The 21,335-nt window shown below is 44.5% G+C and overlaps 1 protein-coding gene across 1 annotated transcript; it reads left to right on the top strand.

The window, feature by feature from the left end:
- Positions 1 to 8,389: 8,389 nt before the first annotated feature.
- Positions 8,390 to 18,638, top strand: TSPYL5 (TSPY like 5). The gene is made up of 2 exons (XM_032421882.1): positions 8,390 to 10,679; positions 11,930 to 18,638. The coding sequence occupies exon 1, from the start codon at positions 8,491 to 8,493 to the stop codon at positions 9,733 to 9,735; it is 1,245 nt and encodes a 414-aa protein (XP_032277773.1). The 5' UTR covers positions 8,390 to 8,490; the 3' UTR covers positions 9,736 to 10,679; positions 11,930 to 18,638.
- The last annotated feature ends 2,697 nt before the right edge of the window (positions 18,639 to 21,335 follow it).

Genomic DNA, 21,335 nt, shown 5'->3' with positions numbered 1-21,335 from the left:
AAATCGTTTTTAAAAGTAACTGGAATGGTTTCTCTAAACACACCAATGTGTTGGGGGAGCAAAGGAAGGAAAGTGATGGAGACAGAGAAATCGATGATGAAATGGAAGGGGAGGGCATGGCTCTTTGTGCCCACTTGGTAGCAGGAGACAGAATGAAATTCACTAGTCCATTCCTCACGTGATGCCACCTCCCACAGACAATACCCAGGCTCTAAGCACAAAGTCAGTTGGAAAAGGCTCAATGCACAGAGGCTGACTTCAGGATGTATGTCCACTTTCTCCTCTAAATTCTACAAACTCTATTTCCTTGGATGAAGCCACTATCGCTTTGGACCTGAACCACCACGGAACTTTTACCAAGTGCCTCTCTGTCCTGCTCGCCAGCCCGTTTGGTGCTATAGGATATGTCCGTGGTGCTGGATTCAGCATCAGCATGGTACTGGGGCTTTCACTCCTGACATTCCTTTCTGGATTCACTATTGGGAATACATGTGTTTTCTCTGAGAACCTGTTTTATCGTTTTGTTGCTGTTGCGTGTGTGTGTGTGTTTTAAAACACTGTCAACATTATAAAGGTTATACCACATCTGATTTCTCTCTTTGCACTGGTGGGTTAAAGACCAGAATCAAATCCACGGTCAGCCTCCAGCAAGTACAGGAGACATAGTGGAAAGGGACACATTTGGATACTTCATTCTGTTTGTTTTTTTCTTAATTTCCTAACCTTAATTTTCCTTTGTTCTTTTTTTTAACTATTAATTTTTAAGTGCTTTTTAAAATGTCTTATTGCTATCAGATATTACACAAATACAGAATGAATAACCAAAATGGGCATTCCAGAAGACAAGGAGTATCTTCAGTTAAATTAGCTTGGGTAAAAGGAAATGGAACAACGAAACCCCATGCTTATGGGTGCTAGTTGATTGCAACATATAATTGAACATTTTACCCACACAATGCTTGCCCATTAATTTAAAATTCAATTTAATCTTTGTTCATTTCCCCCAGGTCTTTGATGTAAATTCCTAGCTTCATGAAGATTTATGGCTTGTTTGTTGAAATGGGAAGGGGTCTTCTAATTGGTTTCTCTCACTACCATAGTTACTGGTGTCTGAGATGTGCCGGGTGATATGAGAGGATCCTCTCCCCACCTCCATCCCAGGGACTCTACCTGCACGCAGGCTCTGGTCATCCTCCGTGAAATCCTGGCCTTCTTCAATCTCAGAACCTAGTGTAAACCACGCAGGATCTTAGATTGTATGAAGTGGAGGGAATTCCAGTTTCTGTTTTTCATGTTGCCCTTTGTCAACGACTTTTTTCTGGGATATGCCAAGATTCATATCCAAGTCCTGTTGGGATATTTTCTTCCCAGTTTATCTCCCAAGTGAAAATCTACCAACCTCACTTCCTTTTCTAGAACCTTTCTGTACTATATGTTGTTGGGAAAGAAGAAGGAGTAAGGATGTTAAAAGTGTGTCTGTGTGTATATACAGGAAAGGGGATAGTGAAGATTTAAAAAATTATGGGTGTGATATGAACAAAACATTCCTGAGTGCACAAAAAGAGACAGACTTTGCATCGTACTCTTCTCTGCACTGGACAACATGGGGTGGTGTTGATTGAGGACAGCTTGTTTGGGTTTGGTAATTGAGGGTGGTTTGGTACAGGAATGGCTGTGGGGTAATTCCAGGAGAAGGCACTGTGCAGCTTACATATAAGGCAAGTTTGGCGTTTGCAACTCATGGAGCTTCTTTTCTGGTTGGAGACAAAAGCTTGCCTACGTAGCCCAACTAGGGAAAAGTTCAAGTGTGTGATAAATTACTACATCACATATTAAAAGTAATAATTGCAATAAATGGGGTGCACCCACAGTTCTAAATACAACCCATAACCAATTAATGAGAGACTTTCTTGGAGAGCACTTAGTTTTGCTTTAGGGGCCTTCCCTAACTTGTAGTGAAAGTGCTCATATTTGGTGATTGGAGTTTCATGGATTTCCTAATTTTTATAATCACAACCACGTCTTATGAGGCCTTCTTTTAATACCTTCTGTTATTTTCTAAAACTATCAATGTCACTTATTTTCTAAGGAGCTTTAAAATGCTATCTCTTAAGTTTCTCCAGCTTTGGAGTTGCATGACTAAGCCCATTAGATCCTGGGTCTGGACTAGTTAATACTACTGTATTGAGTATGAATTTTCATGGTTGCAGCAACTTATAAACTTCAGATAACTTAAACATGGCAATTCAAGTGACTTGGTAACTTTACATTTAAAATTTCTGTTTCTTTTATGTAAATACTTAATCATGTAGGACATTCCCTGTTCCTTTTCTCATCTCTCCAGGGCTAAGGCTTCTTCATCCTGTCATTGATGGAGAAGGGTCTGGTGTGAATCTTATCTTCAGTCTTTGCTGGTGTCTGCTGAGGCTTAGCTGGACCTGCCTGGTCTTTGAAATCTGCCTCTACTCCCATTGTGTCCACTGAAGAAGCGTGCCCCTCGTGGTCTCTAGTCATCAAATCCTTTACTCTGCACCTTCTTTGCCAACAATAGAATGTCCATTCAAATTCCCCAAATGCTCTTCACGAAGCTCCACACCTCTCTCTACTAAACACGGGGAAATGTAGGATTGCTCTTGCACTCTATTCTGGGGCTGTGAGAGATTGAGAGTAGGGTGGCTGGAGGGTGGGACAGGCCATTTCAGAAATGCCTTTGGCAATGCTTAACCTTGTGAAAATAAAAAGAAACCTTGTGGGGCATCTGGGTAGCTCAGTTGATTAAGCATCTGCCTTAGGCTCAGGTCATGATTCTGGGGTCCTGGGATCATGCCCCACATGGGGCTCACTGCTCAGGGGGGATCCTGCTTCTCCCTCTCCCTCTGCCCCTCCCTGCTGCTTGTTCTCTCTCTCTCTCATAAATAAATAAAATCTTTTTTTAAAAAAGGAAACCTTGTATAAGATAAAGTCAGGAGGCCAGAAGGGGAGCTCTTACGCCCTACCACTTGTTGACAATTGCAACCCCAACAGGAAGACTCACACCTTGCAAGTCCATACTGCTTTAGCTGCTTTATTACCCAAGCAGGAGGAAGGTTTTCTTCTTGCCCAGCAACAGCCAGCCAATGAGAGACAGTCACAACTCAGCCAGTGAAAAGCCACCATACTTCGAACTCTCAGTTTATTCCAATGGACTTTTGTTTGTAACAGCCTCTCCCAAATTCCCCCTTTCCTCTATGGAAGAGCCTTCCTCTCCTTTGTTCTCTGAACTTGCCTATAGATTTGCTATAGCTTGCACGTTCTGAATTACAATTCTCTGCTATTCCTGAATAAACCCCTTTTTTTTTTTTTTTTGCTTGTAAAATAACTGACGGTTTTATTTTTAAAGTTAACACTCTGTACAAACTTTTCTACTCTCTTGGCTGCCCTGCGATGAAAGACGTCCTCAGAGGATTTCTTGTCTGGGTTTCAGTTTTCAATTTGGGAGCTAGTACTCCCCACTCTGAGATGTCTGTCTTTTCCAGGAGGATGGTCTCTACCAACTCCCCAAGGGTATTGATCCTTGGAGGGGTAACTGTGAGAATCCTTTTCTCAAGAGATACTGCACCAGCTATACACTCTCTAAATGTTCCCCAAGATCCTTAAGCCCAGCTCAGAAAAGGCTCTCACTGCCTCTTTGTGTGGTGGAGATATGCTTTATACATCATCACATGTTTTTCCTCCTTATGTTTTATGTTATAAACTCTATGCATTTAGTGCTCCAGGATTTGCTTTTGAAGTGCCAAAATTTTTTTTTTCTTTTTCAATACCATTGTATCTTCCCCTCTCAAGAGCCTATTTTGAAATTCAAAGTGAAGAATTTGACTTGCTGAATTCAGCTTTTGCTAGGTTCTTTGGTACCTTTCCCTCTCTGGGATAAAAGCCGCTATTCGCTTAAAGATCTAATTTTAATGGTGAAAATGTTCTAGGGTAAAAAGGAAATGCCAAGAAGTAAGAATACATCTGTCAATATTTTAAAATATTTTACAGCTACTTATATGATATGAACTGAATGACTTAGGTGGTCTAGTATAAAATTTTGCTCTTTGGGGAGGAATTGGAAAGAATCTAGGCACATGTCTAACAATATTAACTTTAAATAGTTTTTGAAATTTACCATAAGAGGCAGATTTTTCTCTCCCTCTTGGCTTTGATAATATTCCCTATGTCACTCCCTTCTCTTCCATGATCCTCCATAACCTGGGAGGGTTAGTTGGCAAAATTCCATACAGTAAGCAAGATTTACTGCCATTTAAGAGCCTCATACTATCTCCTTGGGGAAAGACAAAACCCTGTGGCTAAAAATGTCAAGTCTGGGATCTTAAAGTTCTACCAGAGAAACTGTGGGGAATGTTAGTCTCTTGGTGGGGGAATAGGTTGGATCACTGGAATGTCTTTTTCCCAGCTAGTTAATTTCTATGATTCAAGGAAAACAGACCTTAAAAGGAATGGAGAAAGTACAATTTTTATGGAACAAAAGGAACATTAGTTACTTTAACATTTTGAAAAGCATTTTTATGAATTTTTAATAAAATTTGCAAATGATGAAATATCATCACATTCAAAAGAATCAATTAAATGCTTATATTATCATGGATTTAATCCCCTAATTATTGGGAAAAGGTAAAAATTCCCAGATTTCTGAGTTCACGATAGTAAACTTATATTTCTTTCATAATATTCACAGAATGCTCAGGACAAATGCTGTGCAAATGGAGATGTTTTATTCCCAACATGGACTGTTGAAATGAAACTCACTTATGTTGAGTATCGCCACACCAGGTATATACCTCATTGAAAAATGATTCCTGACTGATATATATATTATGTTTGCATGTGTAAGAATGTGTATGTATATGCATGCATATGTATAATTTTATAAATACATATAATTTTTGAACATTGAAAGGTATTTTACCCACTAGAAAGAGTTTGATATTTCAATCTCTCAAATGATAATTTTGTATCATGGAATAGTGGTTAAGAGCATGGGTGCTGGAATCTGATTGCCTGGGCTAAAACCATTAATTAGCTGTGTGACCTTGGGCATGGTACTGAAATTTTCTGTATAGCAATAACCTCATCTCTAAGGTGGGAGCAATAACTGCATCTGCCCCATGAGGTGGTTGTGGGTATTAAGTAAATTAGAACATGGCATTGTATAAAATACAAGATAAATGTGAACTTTCAGTAACATTATTAGTATATGCAAGGCCCATACTAGCTGCTTTGGGGGAGAAAAGAGACACAGTCTTTACCCTTATATGGTTTACTATCTAGTTGGGAACTCAAGCTATAGTCTTATATAAAGTGAAATACTAATATCTGAGAAGAAAATCAAGAGTTCAGTTCAGCTGCACAGACCAGCCTCTTAAATATAGAAGCCATATGGGCTGGGTGACCTGGACCAGGTCACCCTTTTATATCTTTATATAAAATGTTAGTCTCACATTTGTTTCCCTTCACCTGATGCTTATCTCTCTGACATGATGAAAACAGGCTCAAGGCACATTGTATAATAAACAACGTTTGCAGTGGCCCAGCCTATATTAATCTTGCAGTGGTTTAACCATGTGTGAGCAGTAAAGGACACGGCTACTGATGCTGGATTAAGGCTCTTGACAACAGAAGTTGGTTGAGCTGTGAGTGCTCTGAAAAGCAGGCCAGCCCACCAATTTCTGCAGTTTGCAGAGGGACAGTGACTGCTTCAGCTGATTTTTAAGTTTTTTCTGATATTTGCAGACAATTCCAGACTGTAATTATCCAGTTTAAGAGGTAATTCTGTACAAGGACTGGCACAAAACTGCCTATCTGATTGCCAGATAAATATTACAGTTAACAACTTCTCTGTGAGATCAAGGACAGGACTACTTCCCATGGTCTGGGATGTTCATGGAAGGCCTTGGGAAGAAGTGGTTATGAAAGGGCCTTCAAAAAGAATTTAAGGTAATCTTTGGATTAATCCCTTTTAAATAAAATATTAATTCCCCTAATTTAATTTTTTATAAAGAGGAATGCCTTTATTTATTAATTAATTTTTAATTTTAAGTAGGTCCCAAGTCCAATGTGGGGCCTGAACTCACAACCCTAAGATCAAGAGTCATATGCTCTACCAGCAAGGCGCACCATCCCCTAACTTAATTTTTAAATTTATCACTCTAGATTTTCCCCTACTTTCTGTCCCTGACTGGTGCTCGTATCAAAAGATAATTCTGTGCCTAAGTTACGAGCTTAATAAGTTTTCATATGTTGATCTGAGTATATAACCTTCACCTATAAAACTGCTTCTGGGGGGAAAACAGGGGTATTCTGAATTCCAGACAATCAATTTATAAACCCATTTTTTAAAACTCTACTTGGGTTGGTTCTTTCACTCAACAATTAATGAGTGCTTTTCGTTAGGATAAGACACTGTTGTAGGCCCATATGAACAAAAGAAAGATACCTGCCCTCATGGAGTTGACATTCTGGAGAGGACAGACCGTTAAAAAATATACAGAATCAATAATTGGTAGTGTGTTGGAAGGCAATAAGTGCTAAGGGATAAAGAAGGAGTAGTGCAGGGTAAGAGGGAATGGGATGGGTGGCAATTTTAAACAGGATGGTCACTGTGAAGGTTACACTTAAGCAAAGTGTGAAGGGAGCCAGCCAAGATGACCAACCCCAAGTAGGGGAAGAGTATTTAAGGCAGAAGGAAGAGCCAGTGCAAAGGCCCTGAAGCAAGAGCTTACCTAATGAGTTTGAAGAATAGCAAAGAGACCAGTATAGTAGGAAGGGGGTGGGAGAGACAAGAGGATGAGGTCAGAGAGGTAAGTTGGGTAGTGGCAAGAGGGAACTTGCTACATCATACAGAGCCTTGCAGGACTGTAGAGGCTTCGAGAAAGTCAGCAGTCACTTGCACTGGGCTGGCTTAAAGCAAAGCCTGCTTGTATCAAAATAATTTCTCTTTTCCCCAGTGTCCTATACTTCAACTTTAATGTGGATACAAATAAACTGAGATCTTCCTAAAATTCAAATTCTGATTTAGTAGGTCTGGGGCAGGGCCTGAAATTCTCCATTTTTAGCAAGCTTCCAGGTGATGCCAGGCTGCCAGTCTACAGTTACACATTGACAAGTAAGAATAAAGAGGTGTTGAGTTCCCAGGGGCTCTGGAACTTACCTCTCCATTAGCTGGGTGCAAGGGCCTTCTTGTTCCTTGTGAGCCTGAAAGGACAACCTCAAAAGGTATTTGTTCACTTTCCTATCGGTCATGGTCTCACCACTAGACTCACTATTTCAAGGTCCTATCACTTGGCTAGTAAGAGCATGGTCTAGAACTCCCTCCGAGAACAAGAGATAGGTTGTCTGGCTGTTTCCATGCAGAGTCTAAGAAGTTTCTAGGGCCTCCTCACTGCCTATGGAGGCTCTGACCACATTCCTATCTTACTCCAGTTACAGAAGTTCTGACTTGTGGCCTTCACTCCTGGTCCTATGCCTTGAGTGAAAGCCCAGCCCTGTAAACTAGGCCTGAGGCAGCCAGAGGATCTGGGTTATGCTCCCAGGTAGAAGAGAGAATGCCCTGCTAATGACTGTTTGACAGGCAAGGCTGGCCTTCTTAAGAGCTAGTGCAGTAATCTGCAGCGGTGCAGGGCTGGGAGGACTAGCCACTCATGAATATAAAGCACGGGTTGTGAGTCAAGATAGGCCTGGGTTTGAATTGTGCTTCTATCCCTTACTGTGTCATCTCAGGAATATTCCTTGGGGTCCTGGAGTCACAGTTTTCTCATCTGGAAAGTGGGAATGACAACAACACTTCCCTCATTTATTGAGAGGATGCATGTAAAGCATGTAGTCAGGCACCTGGTTCATAATGATGCTCACAAAATACTGGTTATTATTTTTATAATCACTAGTAACATCCCACCACCTATCAGATCGCGTTGTGGCCTGACCCCATGGTACCCACCTTTACATTCTCTGCAGTTCGGGCACCATGGCAAATCCCTCAGCAAAGGCTTTCAAAGAGAAAACAGAGGGGTCAATGGCAGTTTCATCGTGGTAAATGTCACTAGAAGTAATTAAGGAACTGAAGAGGTTTCGTTTAGAAAGGAGATGATGGGGGGATGGACGTGATGGCTGTCGTCATGTTGTCTCGTGTGAGAGAAACGAGACGCGTTCCACGAGACCCAGCGGGCACGCCGAGACCAACCGGAAGCAACGAAAGGAAAGCACACCCGCCTCCACCAGACAAAGCGAGGCAGGGGGCGATGTAGGAGGGGGGGGTGGTCTGTGAGGGTCCGCTCCTGCGCAGCTGCGGCGGCGGAGCCAATCGCCGCGCGCAGCCCGTCCTCGCGCGACGGTACAGTCGTGCAGTCGTGACGTCGGCGGTTGCCATGGAGAGGCCCGCTAGCTGGGGACCGCGAGCTGGCGCCAGGGGCGGCGGGGTCAGAGCGTGGCTTTGAAGCCGCTTCCGCTACCACCATGAGCGGCCGAAGTAGGGGTAGAAAGTCCTCCCGCGCCAAAAGGGGCAAAGGCCGCGGCAAAGCCCGAGTCCGCGCTGCTCCTGACGACGCCCCCCGCGACCCGGACCCGCCACAGTGCCAGAGGCTCGGGGAGGAAACCCAGGCGGCACAGGTGCAGGCTGGCGCGGGTTGGGGTGGCCTGGAAACCGCTGCGCCCGCGCCGTCCCGTCGGCCCGGGGAGGACGCTGCCTGCCGGCTCCCCCTGGACTGTGGCCTCGCGCTCCGGGCCCGAGCTGTGGGGGATCGCGGGCAGGCCGCGACCAGGCCCAGCCCGGGGAAGGCCACATCCCTCGCGGAGCGTCTAGCAACAGACACTGTCTTCGTGGGGACCGTGGGAACCGTGGGAAGGCCGAAAAATGGCCCCCGCGTTGGAAATCGGCGTGGCCCCGCCGGGAAGAAGGCCCCAGAAACCTGTAGCACAGCGGGGAGGGGGCCTCAGGCCATAGCTGGCGGGAAGCTGAAGAAAGGGGCCACAGGGGAGAATGTCTCCGCCCCTGTGGTAGAGGAAAAGAAGGTGGAGAAGGATGCAGGGTCAGGGCCCCTGGCGACAGATGGCAGCATGGATACGCTGGAGACGGTCCAGCTGAAGCTGGAGAACATGAACGCCCAGGCAGACAGGGCCTACCTTCGCCTCTCGCGGAAGTTTGGGCAGTTGCGACTGCATCACTTAGAGCGCAGGAACCTCCTCATCCAGAATATCCCGGGTTTCTGGGGGCAAGCTTTTCAGAACCACCCCCAGCTATCATCCTTTCTGAACAACCAAGATAAAGAGGTTCTCAGCTACTTGAACAGCTTGGAGGTGGAAGAGCTTGGCCTCGCCAGATTGGGCTACAAAATCAAGTTCTACTTTGGGCGCAACCCCTATTTCCAAAATAAGGTGCTCATCAAGGAATATGGGTGTGGTCCTTCGGGTCAGGTGGTGTCTCGTTCTACTCCAATCCAGTGGCTCCCAGGGCATGATCTCCAGTCGTTAAGTCAGGGGAACCCCGACAACAGCCGTAGCTTCTTTGGGTGGTTTTCAAACCACAGCTCCATTGAGTCTGACAAGATTGTGGAGATAATCAACGAAGAACTGTGGCCCAATCCCCTGCCATACTACCTTATGAGTGAAGGGGCCCGTGCAGAGAAAGGAAAGGAGGGCAGGCAAGGTCCAGCAAGGCAGCCAGTGGAGACCCCTGAGCCTGGGGCAAACAAGTCCAACTGATCCTGCACTAGTCTCCCTACTACCTCCTGTTGGACCTGTGCCCAGCTAACCACACGTGTTTGGCTATCTGCCTTCTCTTCATGTTGGCCTCTGTGCACTGTATTCCCTTTGGACTTCAGTTACAAGAATATGGTATTTATGATCATGTTCTTTTGCCTCCTCGTGGCCTTCTTGCTTTTTCACATTAGTGTTACATGTTAAATGATCTCACCCCTACTGTTATATGTTAAGCACACATGCTTCAAGTGTGTGCTGCCTTTGTCTACATTGCCTGGACCGTGTTTTTGGCTCTGGCCTTTCCCAGCTGTCTTTAACATGGACACTCATGAGTCATCCTCCAAGAGGACCAGTGCATCCTCAAGCTCTGCTACTTCAGGGCCAGTGACTTGCTGAGTTTTGTGTTCATGCTGGCCATGCATGCCATCTATGGCCAGTTTTTCTGTTGCCACTGCAGAATGAAGCTAGCGCACATGGTATTGGCCATCAGCCAAAACTAAGTGTTCCAAAGCCCTGGGGTCACCGGCCTCGTTGCCACCACCTACTGGATCTTGACTTTGGCTAGGGGCCTCAGCTGCCCTGCTGGATGTGCAGAATAGCACTTGACTGCTGGGCATGGATGAGGTTGAGAGTGAGAAGCAGTATGCCATGTGTTCTGTACCATCATGTGTCTCTTCCTGCCTCTGGGCCCTTCTACTATTGAACATTCATCAAGGTCTATACCATGCTCCGTCACTGTCAGGCCACTGAGACTTGTCTAGGTTGCTATTGGCCCTAGTTGGCTTCCTGGTCAACGAGGACCTCAAGAACTGCCTGTGGACCCAGGCCCCCTGCCAGTGCATGAGACACACACCTACCCTCCCCAGCCTTCCAGGAACCCTGCCACCTGCCATACTGATGGGCGGGTGTGTGAACATGTGCTCACTGTCATCGTGCTGTGGCTGCAGGTGAGGGTGGGGACTGGACCCACATACAACCTAGGTACCTTTGTCAACTCCACTTATCCCTTCTTAGCACAGGACCAGGGTGCTATAGTGGGGTTGCTGGGGAAGAGGTATTTCTGACCTGTGGGCCTCTGTCTACTTCCTCTCACACCTCTGTACCTTACTTGCCCTTCCTTCACTCCCTCTCTTCCTTCTTTCCTCCCTTCCTTTCCTGTCCTTTCTTCTTCCTCCACTTCTCCCTTCCTTTTTTGTTTCAGTATTACCACAGCTCAGAAAGAGAAAGCAACTGAGAAACCAGAGTTTTCTGCATACAGCTAGCGAGACAGCGGGGACTTGCGCACACTCACACACCATGCTGACAGCGGGTAGAGGAGGCCAGAAGGCTAAGTGGGTCTGTGGTCAGCTGTGGTCAGACCTTGGTTCCAACTCCTGGGTTCACTCTTTAATTCTCAATTGAAAATTCTTTTCATGGCTACACATGTGTTAGAATTATAAGCCCTAAGGCAGCAGTGTTGTGGACTAGTGTTTACTCCTGTTCCAACTTTTGTGTGTGTGTGTGCCCCTTAAGACCCAGTTACCTCATATTGTTTCCTCCTCTGTGGTAGCCTCTGGCCATCTGGCCCTCATTCCCCAGCTTTCTACTCTTCAGCAGTCCTTTGCTCTCTTTACTTTGCTACCTTCAAATACCCTTAGGAATAGGCTTCCATCCTGGGGCATGGGGACAGGGTGGTCAGAATCTGTTCTGGATCTCCAGGGCTCATTTCCAGTGAGTATAAAAGCTGAGCCAGGCCCTCTTTCTCCTTTGCATCCCTGAAGGTTGAGGGGTAGGACTGTAACACTTGCCCTCCCCCTAATCTCCCTTTCCTTATGGGAGACCTTGTTCTGAGTTCCCCAAGGGCTGGGGAGGCCTTGACTCAAATTTGTAGAGAGGGTGTGCCAGGCGGGGAACTTGGAGCAAAAACACAGAGCAGGAATGGGCCTGGTGTGGAAGGGGCCTGGAGATGCAGGTAGAAATGGTTTGAGAAGCCTCAGGGAGACTATGCCTGTCTCTCAGTGAGGGCGGGGACGGGGAGGGACCTTCCCCAGAGTGAGGAGGGGAGAATTAAAGGGGTCATGGGCCAATACAGTACCTAGGTGAGGGTTTGCCCACGGTTTTATCCAATCATTAGCTCATCATTAGTGGATTTTATAAATCACAGAAACAAATCCAAAACAGAATAATGTTACTTTGGATGCTTTCTCTTTTGTTCTAGGTGTGGCCTTGCGTATGTGGAAGATTGATGCTATATGCTGCTTATTTTGCCATAAGTAAAATCTTACCACTTCCCCAATTTTTGCCTAATGGGAAAATGTAGCTGCACAGGTCTGCTTTTTTCTTTTTCTTTCTTTCTTTCTTTCTTTTTTTTTTTTTTTTTAACTTTTTGCTCTTTATTATGGACATTTTCAGACAAGCACAGAAATGGAGAGGATGGTACCTGGCCCCTGTGTACCCGTCACCTAGCTACATCAATTATGATCAACCTGGTATCTTCCTCTCCCCACCTGTATTGTTGATGGAAAATCTGACACTGTGCCAATTCAACCTTGACTACTTTGGGAGATCAGGACTCTCTTTTGGTGGTGATAGTGGTGGGGGACACTATCATGATCCCATCAGGTCTGCTTTTTGCTTTGAATGTTAACGAATGAAATTCCAGAAATGGGTCTTAGAAGTGAAAGTCTTCAGGATAAACAGGGAGTCTCAAAAAGAGATGAAAAGATGCTCCCTTTCCCCTGTATCCACAAAGGGAGAGAGAGAGAGAGAGAGAGACTGTTCTGTTGTAAATCTTACAGACTGATACAATAAGGTGCTTACTTGGGACCCTTCACCAGAATATCTGTTTTTTTTTGCTTGTGGAAGATGGAGCCTTGTGTGACTGTTAGAAATATCATCAGCTTGTCCTGGTCTCATAATATAACTGGTTTTGGAAGTATAATTTGGAAATTGTTTCTGTGTTCTGTGAAAATTGCTCCCCAAAGCAATCAGTTACTGGTTGTCTTACTTGGTAATTTGACACCCTGGTAATAATGCAATTATTCCTTTGTTCCTAAACAGTATAAATAGTTGTAAGCCCACATGCATGATGGAAAAATAAAAGCCTGTATCTCTGTTATATTTTTTATTTTAACAAAAGAATTGGAAGGTGAAGGTGAGGCTAGGTAGTTGAGGGGATGTATACATTGGCCTCGAAGAGTGCTTCCTAGGTCTCAGGCCCTGGTGTGACTAGCTCCATAACAATGATTCTCATGCCCTTAGCAGAGATTGAGATTCTGTGGTTGGTTCTGGGAGGAAGCCAGGTAGTTCTTGTTTTTAACGAGTTTTCCAGGTGATTTTAGTGGAAATCCGGTGTTTCTCAAATTTTAGAGTACATCTGAATTGTGTGAGGAATCCTGTTAAAACTATGAATTCTGATTCAGTAGTCCAGGGTGGAACCTGAGATTCTGCATTTCTAACAAAATTCCAGGTGATGCCAGTGCTGGTGGTTTGTGAACTGTACTTTGAGTAGGAAAGGGGTGATGTTTAAGAACCATTCAGACTAGAGTAACAGTGCTCAGCCTTGGTTGCACGTTAGAATTACCTGGGAAACTTAAATATACTGCCGGAGCTCTGCACAATTGCTGACTAAATCAGAATGTGGGAAGGGGTTGGTCCAGGTATAGGTGTGTTAGAAACATCCCAGGTGATTCTGTTGTCTAGCCAGGGTTGAGAACTAGGGTCTCTGATGCTGTTCATTACGCATCTATAAGAAGGTTAATTCTACACATCAAGAGAAGCAGCAGCAGACAACAAAAGGCCACGAAAAGCTGCCCAGCAGAAAATAGTTGGAAAAAATTAGAAGTGGGTTGTTAAATGACAAAAAAATAAAATTGGTTTATATGATAAAGGGCACGAATCAATAAATGTGCAGTGTTCGGAGCATAGTAGGTGTTCAAATATTAAATGAATGAATGAGTTTAAAACACAGTTTATAGTCAAATGCCTTAGGGCTAGCCTGGTAATTAAATTTGCAAAGTAGGCCAGATTTGTTTCACAAGGATATGTGTATTCATTTGTTAGGGCTGCTGTAATGAAGAACCCCCGACGGGGTGGCCTAAACAACAGAAATTGACTTGCTCCGTTTTGGAGGGTAGACGTGTCAGATCAAGGTGTGGGCAGGGTTGGTTTCCTCTGAAGGCCTCTCTCCAGGCTTGTAGGTGGTCCTCCTCTTCTCTCTGTCTTTACACGGCCTTCCCTCTGTGCAAGCTTGGGAGCTGTGAACAGAGGTGGAGATTGTGTGTAGCTGTTCTGCAGGGCTAGATTGTTTACCTGGGGGCACTGCAGGCCTAGTGTGGCTGCATCTTCAAAGGGCAGTGGGAGGAATCAGGAATTTTATGCAGAATCTCCCAATTTTGAATGCTTTCAACTAAAAAAACAAAAAAATTTAAACACCCAGAGCCTTGCTATTAATGATACGTGGAGTGCAAAAGGGTATGGAGAGCAGCCTCTATTTGATGCTCAAACATCTACTTGGGATTCATGCAGAGTCCTCTGGGGTTATGCATTGAGAGGGGCTCTCTGCCCAATTTAGCTCACACACTTGCTTCTTCAGAGGTATGAAGCCTTCACTTCCCAGGCCCCCCTTTCATGCCCCTCTCTTTGGTTGTTTGGAGATCCTGTCTGATCTGGGATTCACTACCTCCCCATGGGCTCATTCATTGATTGCCTCCTGTATGTGCCAGTCTCAGTTGTAGACATCAGAAATATAGCTATGAACAAATAGAACTTTGAATTCTGCCCCCCCTTCTAGGTTTCAACCTCTTAGATTTTGCCTGGGATTGTCAGTCAATCTCTTTCTTTTTTCCCTTTTCCTGCATAGGGCTGCCGAGTGCTGTAGATCCATATGGGAGGTAAAGGAAGCCTCTTTTTACCCTCTGACCTCTAGGTCAGAATTCACAGGGCAATTAGGTTTTTAATAACCTGCAAAGTGAGGGCTTCTTGGAGTAATTCTTATTAGGCTAAATCCTTTGCCCTTTTTTCAACTTTGAGCTTTATTACAAAAGGCCTTCTTTTGGCTTCTAAACTTGTTACTGGCAGGGCTTTTTTGGAAGTATGAGGGGTTTGATTATGCCATGGGTGAGGGAGGAGACAAAACTAGTCTTACTACTAATAGCTTATTGAAAATTTTTATCAACTTGGGACTGTCTCTCCTTAACACTTTGGGCTTCCTGCCTCTGGTCTACTCCACCGATTTGCGACAAGGCAGAGAGGCGCACCGCTCCGGGTTGGCCTCATCTAGGGAGGAAACTTTGCCCTCATTTGTCCCCTTTGAAAATTGTGGAAACTCCTTCTGCGCTCCCACCCCTTGAGATCTGGACCTTGGTGAGCCACTGTTACTGATGGGTGGGCCATATCCCTCAGGGTTGGGGCAGCAAAAGAAAGCCGATTCAGTCTATGGTTTTTATCTCTCTTTGTCCTTAGCATCTTCACTTGTGCTTTTGGGATCTTCTCCAGCCGTATTTCACCATTCAGGGTCTCAACTCATTTCTGCTGATTCATTTTCACCTGAAACTCTGACTTGGTGCTTCTGGACCCCAGATCTGCCTTCTCTGGTCAGGTGTTCAGTTTCATGCTCTCCGAGGCTCCAACCTTGAATTCCTTCCTCCTCTCCCTGCCTCCTCTCAGCCTGGTTCTCAGCTGAGGTTTGACAAATATAAGACAAAATAGCCCCCATCTGTGTGACACTGGATGGACAAAGCACAGTCACATTATATCAGTTGTAACAACTATCTGAAAAGACGGCTCAAAGAGGTTAAATGACTTGACCAAAACCACAGAGGTAGTAGTAAGCAGTAGAGCCAGAACTCAAACTCAGGTCTGCCAATTACAAACTCCATCCATACCCGTGATGGTAAACATGAGGCCCAAGCAGATACCTGGTACTATGAACCTCGGCACTTCTTTCCACAGAACCTGTAATTAAGCCTTCATGTAGTGCATCAGAATCCTCAGCACAGCACTCTGGTTAGTCACAGCCAGGCAGAGTTGGCATGTGAGTGTGAACCCTCCTGGCCATCCCAAACTCTAGCCTGCCAGCAGAGCTCAGTGAGGAGCAGGGCTGGCTAGGGCTGAGGCTTCCTTTAACTGCTTTGTTCTAAGGTTAGGATCGGCTCAAAATTTCAGTACCTGAAGATGAATGATTTGAAAAAAGGAGGTAATCTTTCTTCTGTAACAAGAAGTCTGGTGATGGGAAGTTACAGTCTTGCTTCAATGGCTCCATGATGTTCGGGCTCTGGTCCACACCTGTGCTTCCTCTTCTCTTGGCTTTCCCCACATCATTCCCCAGCTGCACTTAAAGGCGGGCAGGAAGGAGGAGAGGGAGAGCTTCTCGCATGTCTCTGTCTTTATCAAGGAAGAAAATCTTTGCCAGTAGTCCCTGCTAGATCTCAGGAGACCTGAGTCAGGTTCCATGGGCCAGAAATGGGTCACACTCTCACACTCTATTTCAGGGAAACATGGCGCTGCCATCAAGGAATAAGGAGAGCTCAAGTGGTTAGGACGGATGGGAGATGTCAGTCACTTGTAGGCTCATCCTTTCTGGAGCGATGTGGCTATGCCGCTGACAAGCACATCACATAATAGTTGGAAGCACCATGCATGTGCACTGCCCCTGCCCCAGCTCCCCTGGGCACCTCTTCTGACAAGAAAGCTCTACCAGTGCTTGGCGTGCTGTGTCTCATCTCCTCCATTACGTGGTAAGTGCTCTTCCCGCTAGGCAATGCGTTTTTGGTTTTCCTGTTTCCCATAGCACCTCACCCAGGGTTCACTCAACATTTGATGCATGTGGTCAGTAAATGCTACTTGGGCAAATGCAGTAAGTCTATAATCTTTCTAAAATGTAAATTTGATCATGTCAGTTACCCGTTCAAAACCTTCAGGAGTAAGGTCCAAAATCCTAAGAAGCTCATAATAGACCTTCCATTATCTGACCCTACATATTTTTTACTTCAAACTTTTTTATTATGAATAATTTCAACATACATAAAAGTTGACAAAGCACAATGGTTACCCGTATATCTACTATTTAAGTTCGATGATTTTTAACTTCGTGCCATATTTGTCTCTCTCTGTATATATATGTTTTGCTGAACAATTTGAAAATAAGTTGCTTGACCCTTCACCCCTAAATACTCAGCATGCATCTAATAAAAAAGGATTTTCTCCTGTATAAACGTCAGACCATTATCACACTGCAGAACAGAATTCCTAAATACCCTCTAGTATACAGTCCATATTTAGATTTCTCCATTGTTACCAAAATTATCTTACAGTATTAGTTTTAAAATCAAGATTGAAAAATGTTCAGCCATTCATCTGGTGATCTCTTCAATCTTCTTAAAACAAAAATAATCCCCTCACTTTTGTCGCCCCCCCCAAGACATTGACTTTCTGAAGGAGTTAGGCCACTTGTCTTTTAGGATGTCCCAAATTCCGGATTTGTCTGATTGCATCTTCCTGGTGTCAGTTAACTTTTTCCTCTGTCTCCTGTATGTCTTGTAAACAGGATGCAGATGGAATGCCTTTGGCAAGAGTACATAGACAAGGCAGATCCTTCACGGTGCGTCACTTCTGAAGGCAAAGTGACAGCTGGTCCCACTGTCGTGCTGTTCGTTTGCTCTCTTGGTTAAGATGGCGATCACCATATTTCCCTCTTCCAATTAGCAGGAAATCTCTGAAATTACTGTAAGGATACTGTTCCCTTAAACTTTCATCCCAAGATTTTAGCAGCCATCGATGACATTTGCCCAAACCTGTTACTTCCCTGTGGGTTACAAAATAGTGACCTTCTAATCTTGGCATTTCCTTTACATATGTTATCTGGTATTTTCCTGTAAGGAAGACTTTACTCGCAGCATCTAGCAATGAACTATACTTCCTTCTGAAAGGCAGTGTAAATGCTTCATTTATTCCTTTTATTATCTATTTTCGGAATCAGAAGTTGGTGTAATAATTGCCTCTAATGGTTTCAAATAAGGGCATGTTTTTCTTTTCTCTTTACGATCACCGTGGACTTGTGGGGTTTTATTTATTTAACGTTTTATGATCAATTATAGTAATTTTCTCTTTTGGCTACTCAACTGACTTGCATTTTGCTACTAACTTTTACCAGACTCCTCTTGTCCTTGTCGCTGGTTTTCTCCCATTGCCCCCTGTGCTGTGCTGCAGCCAGTATGAATCAGTGTGAATCACTTCTGGGTCTCTGGATGCCCACCGTGCTCTTTCATACCCTGAATGTTTGTACAAGCAGTTTGTGTAGGAAGAAAGCCCTTGCAGCCCTTCTCAGGTACGGCTCAGATATTCTCGTACCAAGCCGTAGTTTTTAATCTGAATTATTCCCTCCCTCCTCTTTATTTCCACAGTATTCTATCCACACTTCAATTTACAGTACCTAACATAGTGACTTGTTCTTGTCTGTTTATCAGAGACTGTGAGATCCTTGAGGCCACAGAATAATAAATGACGAGTAGTATGTCTTAATCATTTTTGTATTCTCATAGTTGAGGGGCTTATGCATAGTAGGTGCTCATTAAGCAATTGAACAAGTGAGCAAATGAACGGTCCCTAAAGATTCCTTAAGGCAGCAGTGACAAACCACAGAGAGGCTGCAAGTGCCCAGAAGCAGAGGTTGGGAATAATTTCAAGTGAAGAGAAGCATGAACCTAATACAAATGGGTTAAAGGGTGGTGGGGGGTGGGGAACTATCACCGGTACAAAGCCTCAGGCAAAAAACTTGAGTTTGTTTCTTCCTCTCTACTATAAACTCTCAAGGATCTTTGTTCATTGTTGAATCTCTTGAATCCCAGGTGCATACACATTGATATATTTTGGTCTCGTGAAAGTGTTACCCCGTAGGGATCCGAAAGGGTACGTGCACCCGATGTTTATAGCAGCAATGTCCACAATAGCCAAACTGTGGAAAGAGCCAAGATGTCCATTGACAGATGAATGGATAAAGAAGATGTGGTATATATATACAAGGAATATTATGCAGCCATCAAAAGGAACGAGATCTTGCCATTTGCAACGACGTGGATGAAACTGGAGGGTATTATGCTGAGCGAAATAAGTCAAACAGAGAAAGACATGTATCATATGACCTCACTGATATGAGGAATTCTTAATCTCAGGAAACTGAGGGTTGCTGGAGTGGGGGGTGGGGTGGGAGGGATGGGGTGACGCGGTGATAGACACTGGGGAGGGTATGTGCTCTGGTAAGCGCTGTGAATTGTGCAAGACTGTTGAATCTCAGATCTGTACCTCTGAAACAAATAATGCAATATATGTTAAGAAAAAAAAAAAAGAAGATAGCAGGAGGGGAAGAATGAAGGGGGGGAAATCAGAGGGGTAGACGAACCATGAGAGATGATGGACTCTGAAAAACAAACAGGGTTCTAGAGGGGAGGGGGGTGGGAGGATGGGTTAGCCTGGTGATGGGTATTGAGGAGGGCACGTTCTGCATGGAGCACTGGGTGTTATGTACAAACAATGAATCATGGAACACTACATCTAAAACTAATGATGTAATGTATGGGGATTAACATAACAATAAAAAAATACCTTCAGGGGGAGGAAGGGGATAACTGGGATGAGTAATTATAAAGAAATGGGGTGATTTTTAACAACCACATCAGAATTTGTATACCTAAAAGATCACTGAACTTTAAATAGCCAAGGAGCAAAACATTTCAGCATTCCTCTCTGGAAACTGCTTCCAGAATTCACTTTGTTTTTGACCAAATGTGATATACGAACACACCTAAACTTACTCCCCAGCTATGGCACCAAATAAATGTCTAATTTCCAAAAACCAAAAAAAAAAAAAAAAAAAAGATGACAGGTTGGATGGGCCATATCTTGGAGTTGTCCCATGGCAGAAGCTGTCTCTTCCTAAGGGAGCATTGAGACTTGGAGAATCCGTTTTGTTGAGCACATACCACATGCTGGGCACAGTGCTAGGCACATTTAAACACATCATCACAATAATTCTATTATTATCCTCATTTTCCAGATGAGATGAAAGAGCTCAAGAGAGTTTCGGTAACTTGTTTAATGTTATGTCAGGTGTAATTCCTGGAGCTGGGAGTGGAGCGCCTTAGCCACTGTTCTGCCCTGGCTCTCAGGCTGGGGTTTGTAGTTTGAGTTGGTGAGTTGGACTAACATTGTCTCCTGCCTTCAGAAGAGAGGGAGGAGGGTGTGTGGCTGAAGATAGACTTCAAGCCTTTCAGGGGGTAGTTATCACTGTCCAGGGAGTGGGAGTGTGTGTGTGTGGGTGTGTGTGTGATGTGGCGTGGTGTGGTGTGTGTGTATGGGGAGCCATGTCTGTGTGTGCCCAGGGAGGGCATAAGAGTGGCCAACAAGCCAGCTTTGGAATACAGCCTGTGGACCTGTGGACTGCATGCTGGTTGTCCACGGACCCACAGTGCCCAGAGGCTGCCAGGGCGTGTGTGCTCACTCGGATCACTGCCCACTGAGCAGTGGGGTCCACATTTTAAAGACTCCCAGCTGTGGGTAGCTTGTGGGAAACAGACTCTCTTGGCTTGAAGCAGCTCAGAAGGAGTAGGCGTCTATTAAGGCCCTGAGCAGATGGTGTGACAGGGAGGCTGAGTCACAGAAGGCACCAGGCTCAACAAAAGGCCATCGCAACTACTAAACGAGGGGATTAGTTTGTGTAGGGGCAACATAGGCCTGCAGGACGTAAGCTGTTCTTTGAGCTTCAGCCTCCCACACAGACAGCTGTTCCTCTCTCCGCTCTCGTCTCCAAATAAGAGAGATAGTGACAAGTCATTCTTAACATTCCATAGGGGTGTTTCCCTATTCCCCAAACACTCACATTTCTACTCCACACAGGGACCGTGGGGAGGAAAAGAAAGCGAGGCAGTTAACATTAATTGAGCACCTCCTACATGCTAGACTGTGACACGTGGAATGTTTTCACCATCTTCTGTTTGTGTTTTTTTTTTTCTTTTTACAGTAACAAGCTTATGAAGTCTCCATTGTTATCTACATTTTACCTTTAATAATACATTCTGCAAGTTAAGAAACTTGTTCAGGGTTTCTCAGCCAGAATTCTTTGGCTCCAAAACTTCTGTCCTTTCCATTTTACCATAGTTCTCCCTCCTAGAAGAAGAAGGGAGACATGGTTACTCCTAATTTTAAGGAAAGTGATACAAATCAAGTAGAATGCTTTCAGCTTCAAGTAACAGAAACCCTGACTAATGGGGACCAAGAGTAAGGACAGTGATTGTTGCCATAATAAAGAATTTGGAAGCAAGTGGTCCCATGGTTAGTTTAGCTGTTCAGTTATTTTATCAAGTCCCCAGACTCTTTCCATCTTTCCAGTCCTTCTTTTCTAACATCTTGGCATACACTTAGCAAGGACTTCTTGTCTTCAAACTTGTTTCATGATCCCAAGATGGCTGCTTCAGTTCTAGGCATCATATTCTCAGAGACAGTGTCCAAAATAGGGAAGTAGCAAAACAGGCAAAGAGGAGCTTCTCCGGTACAACACTCTTCTTTTACCAGGGAAGAAAATATTTCCTGAAGTCTCTAGTGCACTTTCCTTTACATCTCATTGGCCAGAC

This window comes from Phoca vitulina, unplaced genomic scaffold, assembly GCF_004348235.1.
Source record: "Phoca vitulina isolate PV1807 unplaced genomic scaffold, GSC_HSeal_1.0 scaffold25, whole genome shotgun sequence".
In the NCBI taxonomy this organism is placed as follows: domain Eukaryota; kingdom Metazoa; phylum Chordata; class Mammalia; order Carnivora; family Phocidae; genus Phoca; species Phoca vitulina.
This window is presented reverse-complemented; position numbering and strand designations above follow the sequence as displayed.

Coding starts and splice junctions, on each gene's coding strand:
- TSPYL5 (XM_032421882.1), top strand. CDS start 8,491: ATGAGCGGCCGAAGTAGGGGTAGAAAGTCCTCCCGCGCCAAAAGGGGC.